Here is a 16,069-nt window from a genome sequence, read left to right as displayed (position 1 = left end):
GCTATAAATAAGGATTTTAGGGTTCCAATTTGTGGAATTTTTGAAATTACTCTCTCCTCAAGCCTCCCTAAGCCGAGTTCTCTCATGGGTGAGCTCTTCTTACTCCCTTCCTCCTTCCCCAAGTGCAACCCGCCGCCAAGACCCCGCTGGCAGCGGGATCTCTGTCCAACCAAGGTTAAAATTATTCCAAGACTTCTCTCGTTCAATCTGAGGCGTTTCGAAGCTCGATCCAAACTAGAAAAATAGACGAGGATAATCTACAAGTTCAACCGTGCAAAAAGTTTGAAGATCCAACGATTTGATTCCTCAAAAACCTTAGACCTAGGTCACAACACTTAGGGTTAAATAGATTTATTTATAGTGCATTGTAGATCATGATTTTTGTCCCCCATAAATGCTCTTCATGTTTGGGATCTGTGTTTAAAATTTTGTTTGATTTAGTTGAGTAAATCGATCAAATAAGATGATTATTGCCTTAGGGTTCTCGAAAAATGCATACCTGGGCTATGTGTTTTCTGGACCTTTGACATTTTAATCAGCGGTTCATATCATGTCATCCCGTGGTTCTGCATTGACCGCGCGGCTGGATCCTCTGTTTGGGCAGCAGTGCGGCTCGATTTGCACCGTCTATTTGATACCACGCGAGATCGGATGACTGCCGAGAGATGCTAACGCAGATTAGTGGGAAACTGCGTGGGTCCTGCAGCCGCCGTAATCATAGGATAATGATTGGCGGCGGCGCCAATCATTGCCCATGATTGGGCACCGCCACCGCATTTTTTAGACCTAATCCCAGGTCACCGCGTGTCTGGTATGCCGCCTCATCTTTTTTGATTTTTTATTTTTTTTAAATGTTTTCTTTTTATTTTTAAAATTACTTTTAAATTATTCTAAATTCACGCACTTTAACACTTACTTTAACTTAGCTTAATAATTATTTTCAAATGGTAATTATTTTAAATTATTTTAAAATTACTTTTAATTACCCTTAAACTTTAAAAATTCATAATTATTTCACTTTAAATCAGATTTTTCAGAATTATACCTCTAAAATTTTAAAATATTATGCACTTTTATTTAAAAATATTTTCATATTTGAAAATTTATTATTCTGACTTGTTTTCTGTATTACTTAATTATTTATATTATTTAACTATTATTTAAATTAAATAATATGTTAAATATTTTGAAATTACAAAATTATTTTGAATTATTTTAAAACCTCTCTGAAGGGGCCAGTGCATCTCTCAAGGGTATGAATATTTAATTACTTTGAATCATATTATTTTGAAACTTATGTATTCGTGCGCTAGTAAGCACGAATATTTTGAATTATTTTGAGATTACCTATACGATTAAATCCCTAAATTTGAGAGACCCACTACTTGAAATTCTGAATATAGATTCATGCACATGGATAGCATTCATAGGGGAGGTAGATTAGTGGGTGGTTGAGTTCTAATAATTCATTAATCTCACCAATAAGTATGTTTCCTTTTCTTTTACCATTTTTTACATGTGTATGACGCACGATCACTTAGCCTAGACCCTCCTAGATCCTAGGAATTGATGTGTTTACAGTTTTTATGCATCCCCGCATTTTATCTTAAGGGTTAGTCTCAAGCCTTGTATTTAAACCAAAATTACATAGCGACACCCTAATTACAATAATTAAGGACCCGTTTAGCGAACTTAGAAAATTATAGGAGCAAGGATAGATCCCCGATTGACATGAAATTTTTAAAACTTAAACTTAGTGACATCCTAAACCTTTCAAATTTTTCTAGGATTTTTTTAGGACCCTTTAGACCCTTTAATTAGCAAACCCTAATTTGCCCATTAATTAAGCCCTCAATAGCTTCAAAAAATTATAATAAATCCATTTCAACTCAAAAAATTACCCATAATAGCTCAAGATCTTCATAATTAAGTCCTTAACCTTAGATAATTAGGGCCCTTTAATAAGACTTTAATTTGAGCTTTAATTTAATTTTAATTAAAAATTAATTTTTTTCCCATATTAAATAATTAAAAATTATTAAAAATTCCAAATTTTCTCCAAATACTTGTGAAAATCTTCTTAGGTCATTCCTGACCTTTGGGGGTGATTTCAATCAACTTGGAGCTGATTTGGATCAAAACCCCTAATATACCCTTTATTAAGTAATTTTAATAATTTATTAATTCACTAAAACTTCTAAAATTCACAACTTTGTCTTGAAAACTCCAAATCCAGTAAACTCAAAGTCAAATTATTTCTTGTAAGGCCTAATATTTAAATAAAATATTATAATCTACAAACATAGCCTATTTCTAACAGTGACCTTTTGGACCCCTCATCCTAGTGTATAGAAGGACCCTAGACTTTCTAAAATCTAGTAAGAAAACTTAAACTTCAAAGATCACTATCCTATGTATTAAAATGGATTAACAAACTAAATTAACTAAAATAAACCCCAACCCATTAATATTTAAACTTCAATCAAAGTTCCTTTTTAAACCTTTCAACAAACCTGAACTTTAGGTAACTTGAATTAACTATCCTGTATAGGACCTATCTAAAAGCTACACAAGCCTACTACAGACACATAGATTTGTTTGCTAGGACACCACTTCTAGCTCTAGGATTAGGGCCGGTGTTTACTTTCTCTTCTTTCTATTTTTGTGATGAGATGTGAGTGTGTGTGGCACGAGTGTTGATTGATAGCCCTTATTTATTATGATTGATGTGATGCTTACTTCATTATTATTCTTTTAATATTTGCTTATGATTGATGTGTGTGTTAGACTGCTCATGGGCTAGGGCCGCTTTTATACTAATCCAATTTTATGCATGTGGTCACGCTCATGCAACACTAAAATAAAGGGGGCAGTTATAATTAAGCTTTAAATACTAACAATGTTTTCTGTAGATGCTCCAGAGACTGCTTAGCCCCCTTTAAATTAAAAGAGTATGGTCAAGCATGTTTATCTTTTCTGCATAATTATAAACTACTTGAATGTGATATATAAACTGGTTATAATTTTTATTAAGATAACCATGCAGGAGTCCGGGTCTAAATTTTTCTTATTGTAAATGTAACATAATTTTTTTTGCAATGAGTTATGAAAGTCGTTAAAAGTCTGACATTTCAAATAATTGGTACCCAAAGAGAATAAGAAAGGCCCATCACAGGGAAGTTCTTAGTCATTTGGGTACCCTTCCAGATGATGAACAAGACGGAGCCTGAAAGAGATGATCCAAATGGAGATGAGCTGGAGAAGAACGATCCACTCAAAGACGAAGGCTTGAAGATGAAATGCCCCACTTTTAAGACTTGCGTAGTTAATTAGGATTAAAATTCTGGATGTTGTCGGTGGAGCCTGACAACCATTACTTTTCTGCATACCCTAGGTTATACTTATACAGCACTTGCCGTGAACTTTGGATTTTACTATATTTTTGTAGATTTATATTAATGTGCTTATTTTCTGTGCGCAGTAAAAATTTTCTGCTTTTTTTAGATTTCTTTCTTGCATGTGTGTACCATGTTTTCACTAGGCTTTTTAAAGATTTTTAAAAAAATTTACTCGTAATTAAAAATTAATATTTTAAGAATTAAATAACTTAGAAACTTAATGACCTAGGGAATAGCGGAATTGGGGTTGCATTCATATTATTGTAATTTTCTTTTTACTTCTAATAAGACACCTCCTTGCCTGCGGGTAGAGTCCGAATAATCTGGCTTGTGAGGATGAAGTGAAAGACCTAGGGAGGCCCAATCTTTTCTAAATATTATTTTTATATAAGTCTATTTTTAAAATATAATGCATACATGATTTATACCTTCAACTAGTATGTATTGTATTAGAAACTAATTTAATCAAAATTTAATTGCATTAGCTCTAGAAGCATTCACCCCACATAAGTCTAGGGCTAATTAGGAAACTCTCTAGACGTCGGCCCTACTTCCAAGAACTTAACTACCTATCCATCTTTCATAAAGACTAGACAGCATGGATTTTAAACGCTTAGGTGGTTAGCTGGCATTCCTTTTCAGGAGGATATAAGCTCAGGTGATTAGCTAGGACACAAGTATTAGTATTGGGTAGAATACTAAACCCACCTTAGATATACAGTTCAAGGCTACTACATTCGAGTCTCAAAATACGCCTAAACAGTGGGTAAGTTCCTTCCCTTTAGGAGCTATAAATCTTACATATCTATGTCATATGGATGATGCCACTTCTATCCTTTCTCTCTGTATGTCCTAAGTGTATGAGTCTCTCCATATTCTTAACTTGCCTTAGTCTTTTCGGATGTCAGTGTGAACCGTGCATGTTGACTAATCCACTTGAACACTTTCTTTCGCTTTGAGTAGAAACTTCCTAGTCACCCCTTAGTGTACCAATCCTCCTTTTCAAGAAGAAGATTATCAGATCCTTAATTGAGAGTTTTCTCAAGCCCTAGGCTTGAAATGTAATTAATCATGGAGGCTTGCACCCGTCGGAAATGGAACTCCATCATCAAATAAATTCCACTCGAGCTGATGTATTGGGTGGGGGAACCCGTTACTATCAGGTCATATATATTAATACCCGGCCATCGGGGTACGCGGGCAAGAGCCGCTATCTTGAATGGTTAATCGTATGTATGATCTAATCTGTCCTCCCATTGGCCCTCTTGCGAGGAGTACGGAGGCCTGCGATTATCTCTATCCCTCGGGGTGGAGCTGTCGAATACCCTCTACACTCTACAGTCAGGGGTATCCTTTCGGAGGTCCACAATATTATATTTAAATTAGACATACACAAAGCTTATGAGAAAATAACTTGGGATTTCATTTTCAAGGTTATAGAATTTTTTCACATTAGTATTGAATGGATATTATTGATCCAAGCTTGCATTCTTGGCTATTGGTTCTCTATCATATTGAATGACAGTAGTGTTTCTTTAAATTTGTTAGAGGGTTAAGAAAGAAGACCCATCACCTCTTTACTATTTATTAGTGCATCTAAGTATTTGGTTAAAAGCCACCAAAGAGTTGCACAAGCCAATATATATAATCAAATATAAAAGAGTATATTGGTGTATATTTAAAGTTGAATTTATTCATTATATGTTATGATGAGTACTTTATTTTGGGTAGTAGAGTATACTTCATTTATTATCAATGTTTTTAATAAATTTACACTTGTGTTTTCAATCATACTATTTTCTCTCTGTCAATTCAACCATTTTTATATTTTTCAATGTCAATTTCTTCAAAAAAATTCTTTCTTATTATTGAGAGTGAGCAATTAATATTAATTTATTATTCTATAATAGGTGAATGACTTCTAAAATGTGTACTAATACAATTGGAAATAACCCTATGGAAGATGATATTAAACCTAATTTAGGTCTGATAGAGATAATTTTGCCTTTTAGTAACACCATTTGACATAAATAATAAGCAATGGTTGAGGAATTTTTCAATGGTTGTTGTTTGATGGTGGTCTAACAGCAGTAGCCAGGTGGTGGTCCAACAGTAGTGATATAGCGTTGGTTCAACAACAATAATTCGATAGTGGTCTAACAACAATAGTCATGTGGTGTTTCAAAGAAAGCATTCTTACTATGTTAGTAGAGCAATTTTTAGAAAGTAATGGTCCAACGACAGGAGTCGAGCAGAGGTTTAACATGAGGGTCCAATGATGGTGATTGGGTGGTGATCTAATAGCAACAATATTGTAGTATTATGATGATATTGGTAGGTTTGGGGTCTAACAACATTGATCGAATGATGGTCCAACAATGGTGATTGAGTAGTGGTCCATCGGTGATGATCGAGTAGTTTTTTGTTGATGAACATCAAGCGGTGGTCCAACAACAGTGATAAGACAATTTTTTAATGGTAGAGGTCAGTAGGTGATCTGATATTGAACGATTTCTTATGATGTCGATGGTTGAGTAGAGCTTTAGGATTCTTTAAACTCTCAATCTCTCTACAAATTATATCTTATTGACCTGCTTTTGCCCCAGAACAGGTCAAAGAGTTGACCTAGTCAAATTTGACCAAGCTAGACCCCATGACCCATCCCAATGGATTCAGGGAGTCAAGCCAAGTCTGCTGAGCCCAAACTCAGGTCCTGGGTCAACCTGGTTCACCAGGTCAACCAGGGTGACCAAATTGACCCCTTTGACCTATTTAAGCCCAATTTGATTCCAAACTGATTTCAAACCTTCTTGGACTCATTCCCATCATTTCAATGGGTCTAAATGACAAGGTTGACCAAGTCAATCTTTGACTTGGTCAATCCAAGCCTTAATGGGTCATTCTGACCCATTAAAACCCTTAAGAGCCCAATTAATGCTAATTTGAATCCCAAACTATTTTAGACTCATCCTTGGCTCAATCCACTCTTTCATTGGGTCTAATTAACTGGTTTGACCAAGTCAAATGTTGACTTGGTCAACCTTAGGTCTTAATGGGTCAAATTGACCCATTAAGGCCCATTGAATCTCTTTTAATGCCCTAATTAATGCCAAGGGGGATTTGAATTGCAAACCACTGCTAAGGCAAGGGATTTTCCTTCCTAATTCATTCTATATTCGATCTAGACAGTTCATCTATGGCTTTGATGTTTAAATAGGGAGAGATTAGGTTTAGGAAGAGACTTTTTGCAAAATTCTCTAACCCCAAGCCCCACAACCTCTGAGATCTCGTGTGAGAACTCTTAGAGATCCCTCCCATCTTCCCCGACCAAAACCCGACCTTTCTAAGTTGCCAGTGGCAAATTTTCGGCGACCCAAGGCTATATCCGTCCAAGGCTTCGATCCACTCGATCCAGAGCTCGTTTAATCGTGGTTTTAAGAGGAGAAATGTACGAGGATAGACTACAAGTGCAACAAGTCTAAGATCTCCTGAATCCACTGTGTGGATTGAGGTAAAACCCTAACCTTAGGCTAGAGCACTTAGATTTAAATGACTCCCTGTACAATGTGTTTTATGACCTGATTTTTTCCCCCATTGATGTTCTTCACGTGTAAATCATACGTATAAAATTTTATTCGATTTAGTTGTGTATCAAGGGAGGACGTGGCGAAAACCCCTCTAAGGGTTCGGTTTACACATGCATGCGCCTAGGGAGATCATGACCGTTGATCTCTCGATCAACGGAAGCTATCAGTTTAGTCTGTGGTTTGGATTGATTGTGGGTCTTGACCCAGCAGTTACGCTGGCCGCTTTGCGTAATCTCGACCGTCCAATCCAGACGGCGGGGATCGAATGGCTAGCGCGGCTCGCTGACTCACATAAGTGAATGCCGCGTGGGTCCCGTTCGCCGCCACAATCATCGGGTAATGATTGGCGGCGGCGCCAATCATTACCCATGATTGGGTGCAGCCACCGCCGTTCCGCGAAGCCATTGAACGCGGGCCACGTGGCACTCCCGCAGGTCCCGTCGTCGGATTAGGGTTTTAATTGGGTTTTAATTAATTTTAAATATATTTTAAGAGACAGAACATTGGAAAATCATAGGAAATTCATTTTCAATCCGTTTTTCGCACATAATATATCGAATTGTTCGTATTTTAATTCTCCTTAATTTAAAATTAATTTTGATTAAAAAAAGTAAGTATTTATTTTAATATTCTAAAAATAGTAAAACTATATTATTATTTTTCATTATCATTATTATTTTGTATCCTATTTTATTTTAATTATTATTACTTGTTATTTGTAATACTATTTAAATATTTTAAGTATTATTTTCATGAGTTACTATCATTATTATTAATATTATTGGTATTTTAAATTAAAAGTACTTTTAACATTTATTATTATTGTTATTTTAAAGTATTTTTCATTATTTATTATTATTAATAATATTATTATCATTTATTTGCATACCTAATTTTATAATTATTTTCAGATATTAATTATTCTAAAGCCTTTAATTACCTTTAAACTTCAAAAATTTATAACTTCCTCGTTTTAAATCCTATTTTGGCGTGCCATACCTCGTTCTTTTCAGAAAAACATTTATTTTATTTTAAAATTATTTGCAAACATTAAATATTATTTTTTTGTTATAGTTTTGTACAAGTTTATTATTTGATTATTTTACTATTATTTAAATAATAAATATAGTAATTATTTTTAAATTAAAAACTATTTTTAAACCCTTTTTGAAACCTCGTTTGGGTGGCCAGTGGGATCTCCCGTATATTTATCTATTATAAAATTGATCTATTTTTAATTACATTATTTTCTAAAATATATATATTTATAAGTATTTTTAATTACTTTAAAACTATTTATAATTAAATCCTAATCTTTGGGAGATCCATTTCCAGTAAAATTTTAAACATAGGTTGTATATGTGAAGAGTAATCATGGGGGAGTAGATTAGTGATCATTTCATTAATTGCATTTATTTTTCTTTATCGTAGTTTGCATGTGTAGGATGCACGAGCACTTAGTTTAGGCTCTCCTAGATCTAAGGACTTCATGTGTTTACTACTTTTGTGTATTCCCATGCATTGTTACCTTGAGGATTAGTTCAAAACACAGTTTAAACCTTTATAACGTAGCGACACCCTGAGGACAATAATTAAGGACCCGTCTAGCGAACTTAGAAAATTTTTATGAGCTAGGGTAGATCATCGATTGATATGAAAACTTTAACACTTAAACCTAGCGACATTTGAAATATCTTAGAATTTTTTATGAATTTTTAGGGCTCTTTAGACCCCTTAATTAATCAACCATAATTTACCCGTTAAATAGGGCCCAATACCTTCTAAAAATTACAATAAATTTATTTCAACTCAAAAAAATACCCACAATACCTCAAATTGTTTAGAATTAGGTTCTTAACTAGGGATAAATAGGGCACTTTAGGTTGATCTCAGCCTAATCCTTAACTTAGCCTCAATTGAAAATTACCTTTTTGTCTCTAATAAATAATTAAAAAATATTAAAAATTCCAAATTTTTCCCAAACACTTGAGAACACCTTCTTAGGTCATTTATGACCTTTAGTGGTGATTCCAATCAGTTTGGAGCTGATTTGGATCAAAACCATAAAATCCCCCCTTAATTAGATAATTTAAATAATTCAATAAATATCCAAACCTTAGAAATTCATAACTAATTGTAAAAAATTCCAAATTAGAAAAACTTAATTAAATTTAACTCTAATTAGGGTCTAGTATTTATTAAAAATATAAGGATTCCAGAAACTAGCTTAAATCTAAAAGTCAACTCTCCGGCCAACCTCAGCCTATAGTCTAAAGTCTGAAACTTAGAAAATTCATAGCTTTGCCTAGGAAGCTCCAAATTCAACAAACTACATGTCTAACTACTCACCTTAAGGTCTAGTATTTACCTAAAATGTTAGGAACCCTAGATCTAGCCTATTTCCCATAGCGACCTTTTGGACCCTGCTCAGCCTCATACCTAGGAGGCTCCGGGACTTTCCAAAATTAGATAATATTATTTAAACTTAAAATATCATCACCCTAAGCATTAAAAAGTGATCAACAAACTAAATTAATTGAAATTGATCTTAATCCACTAATTTTGAATTTGAACTAAAATTTTCTTTTCTAGCCTTCAACAAATTGAACTCTATGTAACTTTAACTAATTACTCAACTTATGATCCATCATAACCACACAAATCTTACACACACATAGAATTATTTGTTAGGGAACCACTTATAGATCTAGGCTAGACCGGTGTTTTCTTTTCTGCTATGTGCTTAGTTTTTTCTAAGGTTTTCACTGCATGTTGTGATAAAATTACTGTGTTTGCTTACTTTACTGTACTTTGTGAAATTGATGTGATGTAAGTTAGATATACCCCTAGATTTGGGATGGCATATATATTGCTTTTCTTGCAGGTGTTCATGCTCATGCAATGTTAAAAGGGGGCAACTATCATGATTTATACTAATAATATTTTGTTCATGTGCTTGCTCAGCCCTCATAAACAAATGAGGGCTAAAAATCATTAATAATAACTACTACAGGTGCTCTAGAGACTGCTTAACCCTTAGTAATTAAGAGCATGATCAAGCATGACTGTGATGTGTACTTTTATATTCATATAAACTGCTTGGGATTATAACTGCTTGGAATTTTTATTAGGATAACCTTACAGGTGACCTTAGATTTACTGCTTTCAATTAATGTAATTATTTGTAATAAATTATAAAGAGTTATGAAAATGCAACTTTGAGTTATCCAACTCGGATTCTAAAAAAAGAAGGCATCCTCATAGGGGAGAGTCTTCTTTCACTTGGAAGATCGAGTTTAGATGGATATAGATATCCAAAGAGAAAAGGCAACACCCCTTTCAGGGGAATTGTCTCTTCGTTTGGATATTCAAGGCACGACGGATCCAAGGAGTCCAAGGAGGAGAGTTCCAAGGAGTCCATGGAGGAGATATCCAGGAGTCCAAGGAGGAGAAATCCAAGAAGTTCAAGGAAAAGAAGTCCAAGAAGACCAAAGACTTGAAGACCAATATCCCACTCAAAGTCATTTGCGTCAGTCCTAGGCTTAGAAATCCGGGTTGTTGGCAGTGGTGCCCGACCACTTTATTTTCTACAGACCCTGGGTTATAATTAAAGTGCAGTTGGCCTATGAACATTTAACTAATTAGTTGATTTATATTGATATGTTTTACTTATGCTGTGTGCCTTTAAGATTGCATGCTCTTTCTAGTTTATTGGTGAATTGCATGCCATATTTTGGTTTAGTCTAGATATTCGTTAGGCTCTTTAAGGACTACAAAATTTTTTTACTCGTAATAAGAATTTAATATTTAAGGTTTAAATAATATAAAAACTTAATGAAGCTAGGGAATTGCCGGGATCGTCCGGGGTTGCATACATAATGCTGCATCTCTCTCTCTCTCTCCTTCTTATGAGACACTTCCCCACCTGCGGGTAAAGTCTGGATAATCTGGCATATGAGGATGAGGTGCCGGACCTGAGGAAGTCTAGACTCCTTATAAAAAAATTATTTTCTAATAAGCTTGTTTTTAAAATCCAATGCATATTTGATTTGGAAACTTCAACTAGCATGCATCGCATTAGAAACAAATCTAATTAAAATTTAATTGCTTCAGTTAGGAGCATTTACCCAACATAAGTCCAGGATCAATTAGGAAACTCTCTAGATGTCGGTCCTATTTACAAAAAAATTATACCACCCACCCATCTTTCATATATGACTTGATAGCATAATTTTAAAGCAATTAGGTGGTTAGTTGGCTCCCAAATTCAGGTCGGTGTATGTACAAATCTTTGCACTGTATTAGTTAGGACACGGGTGTTAGTGTGCGTAGAGCACTAAAGCCAACCTAGACTTAGGATTCAAGGCTACTATATTCGGTCTCGTAGTATGCCTAAAATAGTAGGTAAGTTCCCTATTCTCTAGGGACTCTAAATCCTACTTATCTGCGTCACATGGATGACGTCACCTTCATCATTCTCTCACGCATGTAATTGGATGCTTGATCTTCTTTTTTTCCAGTTTCTCTTTATTACCCTAGAAACTCCGAATGCTTGTGTGAACCACACATGTTGACTGATCCATTTGAGACCTTTCTTCCTTCTTTAGTAAGACTTCTTAGTCTATACCCTTGTGCTAATCCCACTTTGAAAGGGATAATATATGATCCTTAATCGAGAGTCTTCTCGGGCTCCGGCTTGGAATGTAATTAACCACGGGGGCTTGCGCCTGTGGGAAACTTGACCCCACATCTAATAAATCCCGCTCGAGCTGTTGTATCGAGTGGGGGAAACCCGTTTTGATCAAGTCGTGTATATTACTATCCATCGGTGTGTGTTGGCGAGAGTCTCTATCCTCAATGGTTAGTCGTATGCACGATCTAATCTGCCCTTCCATTGACCTGTTCGTGTCGAGTGTAAAGGCCTGCGATCGTTTTGTCCTCCGGGATAGTGCGGTCGTACCATTTGCATTCAAACTCCACGAGCGGTGCTCTTTCGGAGGAACACATATATGTGTTCCTCTTTTCACTTAGAGAGATCGTCTTTATTATGGTTTTTAAGAGTGGTACTCTTCATATTTTTTAGCTTTTAGGTAACTTCATCATATTAGAATTTAGCGATATTTGGCTCGTTGGATTCATCTAGTCAAGATACTTGATTGACTATAAAAATGTAAAAATTGGAGATCATTTTAACTTTGTTTGAGGCAACTTTCTTAATTCTTCTTAAAATGACTTTTAAGTATAAAAATTTCTAGTTCAAAAAAATTTTACACTAAAAAATAGTTTTAGAAAACAGTAACAAAATTATCCCAAACGAAACCTTAGTCTCTAAATTAAAGTCATAAATTATCTAATTACACTAAGTCCATGTTTTGAGCTCATTTAGTCTCATTAAGACGTTTAATGTGACTATAAATTTCTTAAAATCAAAGTTCAAACGACTCTAAATTTAAATTTGAAAATTAACAATTTCAATGTGCATCAAAATGCGTGCATGATCGACTGAATTTTCTAGCTACACGCCTCATCTAGTTTTTACAGCTAACTTTTCTTTCCTATAGTTTCACAAGAATTGTATATAAAAATCACAGAACAAGCAGAGAAATACGTACTTCTCCACAGCTGATTCAACATCTTTTTTCTTGATACTTCCTCCAACTCCCGTAGCGAGATCCAACGCTCCAGATTTAGCCATCTTGAAATTCTTTTTCATCAAGAAAAACAACATTATTAAAAAAAAAAAATACAAATATTCTTATAAATAAAGCTGCAAATAGAGAAAAACTTTCTTTTATATATATATAAGAAAGTTGTTCAAGATAATTATTAGAAGTTAGGATTAAGTTAGAATTAATAAATCTTGTGATGCCTAAAATTAAAATATTATTTGATAGAGCAACTACTATTTTTTGCTAAATTATTTGACTATTTATTTTCATATTTATTTGAGAGGAGAAAATTTTATAATCATTTAAATTTTATTTTGAACAACTTTTCGACAGTTTTAGTGATAAGAAAAATACTTAGAGAAAATATTATGTGTTTGAATGATAACACTTTAACCCTTATTTCAATTTTTTTCTTTTTTTCTTTTTAAATATTTTTGAAAAGTAGCTGAGAAAGAAGCTTCTAAAGGCAAAATAAGAAAAACTAAGGTTTCGTTTGGGACGGTTTTCATATTGTTTCATAAAATAATTTTTTAGTAAAAAAATTAAAATTTTTATACTAAAAAGTTAATTTAAGAATTAATAAGAAAGTTATCCCAAAGTTTTGTTTGGTATGGCTTTCTTAGGCTTCGTTTGGGACGGCTTTTTTACTGCTTCTTGAAGCAGCTTTCTAATACAAAATTTTTAATTTTTATGCTAAAAAGCTGCTTCAAGAAGCAATAAAAAAGCCGTCCCAAACGAAGCTTTAATGCTTCTTAAGGCAGCCTTCTAATAGAAAAAAAAGTTATTTTAAGAAGTAATAAAAAAGTCATCCCAAACAAAGCCTAAATCTGCCTCAAATAAAATGTTAAATATTTAACAAATCGTGAATTTAATCAAATAAAAATTTGATTAATCAACACAACAGAATTTAAAAACCCAAAAATTATTTTAATAAGCCAAAAAAAATACACAAATAAAAAATTTAAAAAGAACAATTTTCTTGTATTTAAATGGAGAAAAAACAACCAATACAAGAAAAAAATTAAAGTTAAAAATCTTAGATCTGAAAGAAAATAATTGCATTACTATGGATAATTAACTAGAAATGAATAGAGGAGCGTTAATTATAAAAGATAATGATTTGATTATAAAGCTAATTAGGTAATTAGGCCATGAAAGATAATATACCTCTCCGTTGGCTCCTCCTCTCGTCGCCGCTCTCGCGCTCTCTGCAGTGCAGAAGAACGGATTTATAAGCACATCTGCAGAGTAAATACGTGTAACGTGAAGAACGGATTCCAGGGTGGTGACATTTGTATAAGTACACCCGCATAGACTTTACAATACGGTTAATAGTTTTTTTTTTTTTTTTAATTCAGCAAAAATATGTCACTATCTTACTATTTAAGGCATATTTATCCATGCAAATTAAAAGGATGGAGACACTTTATTTTGCCTCTGTATAAGCTCAGCGCTTAGTGATTAGAGCTATCGATATTGGACCTGATCCGAAAATCCGACCCGAAAATTTCGGGTTTAGGTTGACCCGAACCCAAAGCGGATCGGATTCGGGTTCAATAATTTGACCGAAGCGGGTCGGGTCGGGTTGATCCGAACCCGAAGCGGGTCTTGTTCGGGTCCACAAAATCGACCTGTTTACAAAAACGGGTCGGGTTGACCCGAACCCAAATAATATCGGGTCAATTCCGGGTTCGACCCAAACACGAAATTGACACCCCTATTAGTGATAAATCTTATGTGATTAAAATTTTGTTTGGAATAACTTTTTTATTATTTTTCAATATAATTTTTTAGTATTTTTTTCAAAACAATAAAAAAAATAATTATAAAAAAATTGTCGCATAATAGAATAAATCAGAATGCACCACGTCACCCCTTTGCTCGATACTGCGGATCGGTACTGCTCGACAAAGCTCAGCACCGTGCAACGGCGGATTTAGGGGGGGTGGGGGGCGCACGTAATTCCTTCAATTTTTATTATTTTGAAAACCTCATATCTCTTTTATAGAAAATTTATGTAATTACAATCAATAAATTCTATTAGAGCAGAATTATAATATTTAATTTAAATTAAATAGCCTAAATATGCTTTTTATAATTTTCATATATTTAGATTAACATGGCAATCATTTTTTTTTAATTATTATAAAATTTATCTTCTTATAAAATAATTATTATAAAAAGAATTAAAACCCCCTTAAATAAAAATTAATGGCTTCGCCACTGGCATTGTGGCTCGGTTTCGCTGACATGAAGCATTCTGACAAATCTCCACATGAGCATCTTATCACTTATAAAAATGGATATAGTAAAACGTAGATTGATTATTTTCTTACAAGAAAATTAGATCGTTTAGATTGCAAAGATTGTAAAGTTATTCCAAGTGAAAATTTATGTACTCAACATCAATTATTAGTTTTGGACTTTAAGATAAAGGGGCAAAAAATAAAAAATAAAGTAAAACGATTTTCTAGAATTAGATGGGGACATTTAAAGAATATTAATAAAAGTATTTTTGAGAGTAAGATTTTAGATCTTAAGATTCTATCTGTGCATGAGGATGCCAATATTATGTGAAAAAAAAATGGCTTATGATATTAAGAATATTGCAAAAGATGTTCTTAGAGTTTCAAAAGAAAATGCTCATAATAGTAAAAATAGATGGTGGTGGAATACAAATGTACAAGAAAAAATAAAAAAATAAGAAGATTTGTTATAAAAATTAGTTTAGATGTAAAAATTCTGATAATTAGGAAAGTTATAAAGAGGCTCGTAAGGAATCTAAGAAAGCTATTTGCGATGCAAAGAGTTTAGCTTTTAATAATTTATATACTATATTAGATACTAAGGAGGGAGAATGATATATGTATAAGTTAGCCAAACAAAGAGATTAGAGTAGTAAGGATTTAGTTCAAGTGAAGTGTATTAAGGATAAAGATAAAAAAGTACTTTTCTTAGAAGATGATATTCAACAAATGTGGATGATATATTTTGCTAAACTTTTAATGAAGAATGTGAAAATATGATTGATTTTAGTGACTTTATCACCAAAAATGAAAATAAAGATTTTAGTTTTTATCGACGTATAAGTAAAACCGAAGTTAGAGATGCTTTAAAGAAAATGAAGTGTGGAAAAGCTGTTGGACCTGATGATATTCCAAAAGAGATGTAAAAATGCTTAGGAGATGAAAGAATTTCTTGGCTTACTAAACTTTTTAATATTATTTTGAAGACTAAAAAGATTCCAGATCAGTGTAGAATGAGTGTGTTAATTCTTATTTTTAAGAATAAATGTGATGCACATGAGTGTGTGAATTATAGAGGAATTAAGTTAATGTGTCATACTTTAAAACTATGGGAGCGAGTTATGAAGCGTAGGTTGAGGCATGATACTAATGTTTCTCAAAATCAATTT

General features: G+C 33.4%; 1 protein-coding gene across 1 annotated transcript in view; it reads right to left on the bottom strand.

The window, feature by feature from the left end:
* Positions 1-13,945, bottom strand: part of LOC110116065 (cycloartenol-C-24-methyltransferase 1) — a 33,006-nt gene extending 19,061 nt beyond the window's left edge. The window contains exons 1-2 of the mRNA XM_020849511.2: positions 13,822-13,945; positions 12,598-12,689 (exon numbers count right to left, since the gene is read on the bottom strand). Of these exons, the coding sequence (XP_020705170.1) occupies positions 12,598-12,680 (83 nt within the window). The 5' untranslated portion in view covers positions 12,681-12,689; positions 13,822-13,945. The remainder of the gene's footprint in view (positions 1-12,597; positions 12,690-13,821) is intronic.
* Positions 13,946-16,069: the final 2,124 nt, after the last annotated feature.

This window comes from Dendrobium catenatum, unplaced genomic scaffold (genome assembly GCF_001605985.2).
Source record: "Dendrobium catenatum unplaced genomic scaffold, ASM160598v2 fragScaff_scaffold_853, whole genome shotgun sequence".
In the NCBI taxonomy this organism is placed as follows: domain Eukaryota; kingdom Viridiplantae; phylum Streptophyta; class Magnoliopsida; order Asparagales; family Orchidaceae; genus Dendrobium; species Dendrobium catenatum.
This window is presented reverse-complemented; position numbering and strand designations above follow the sequence as displayed.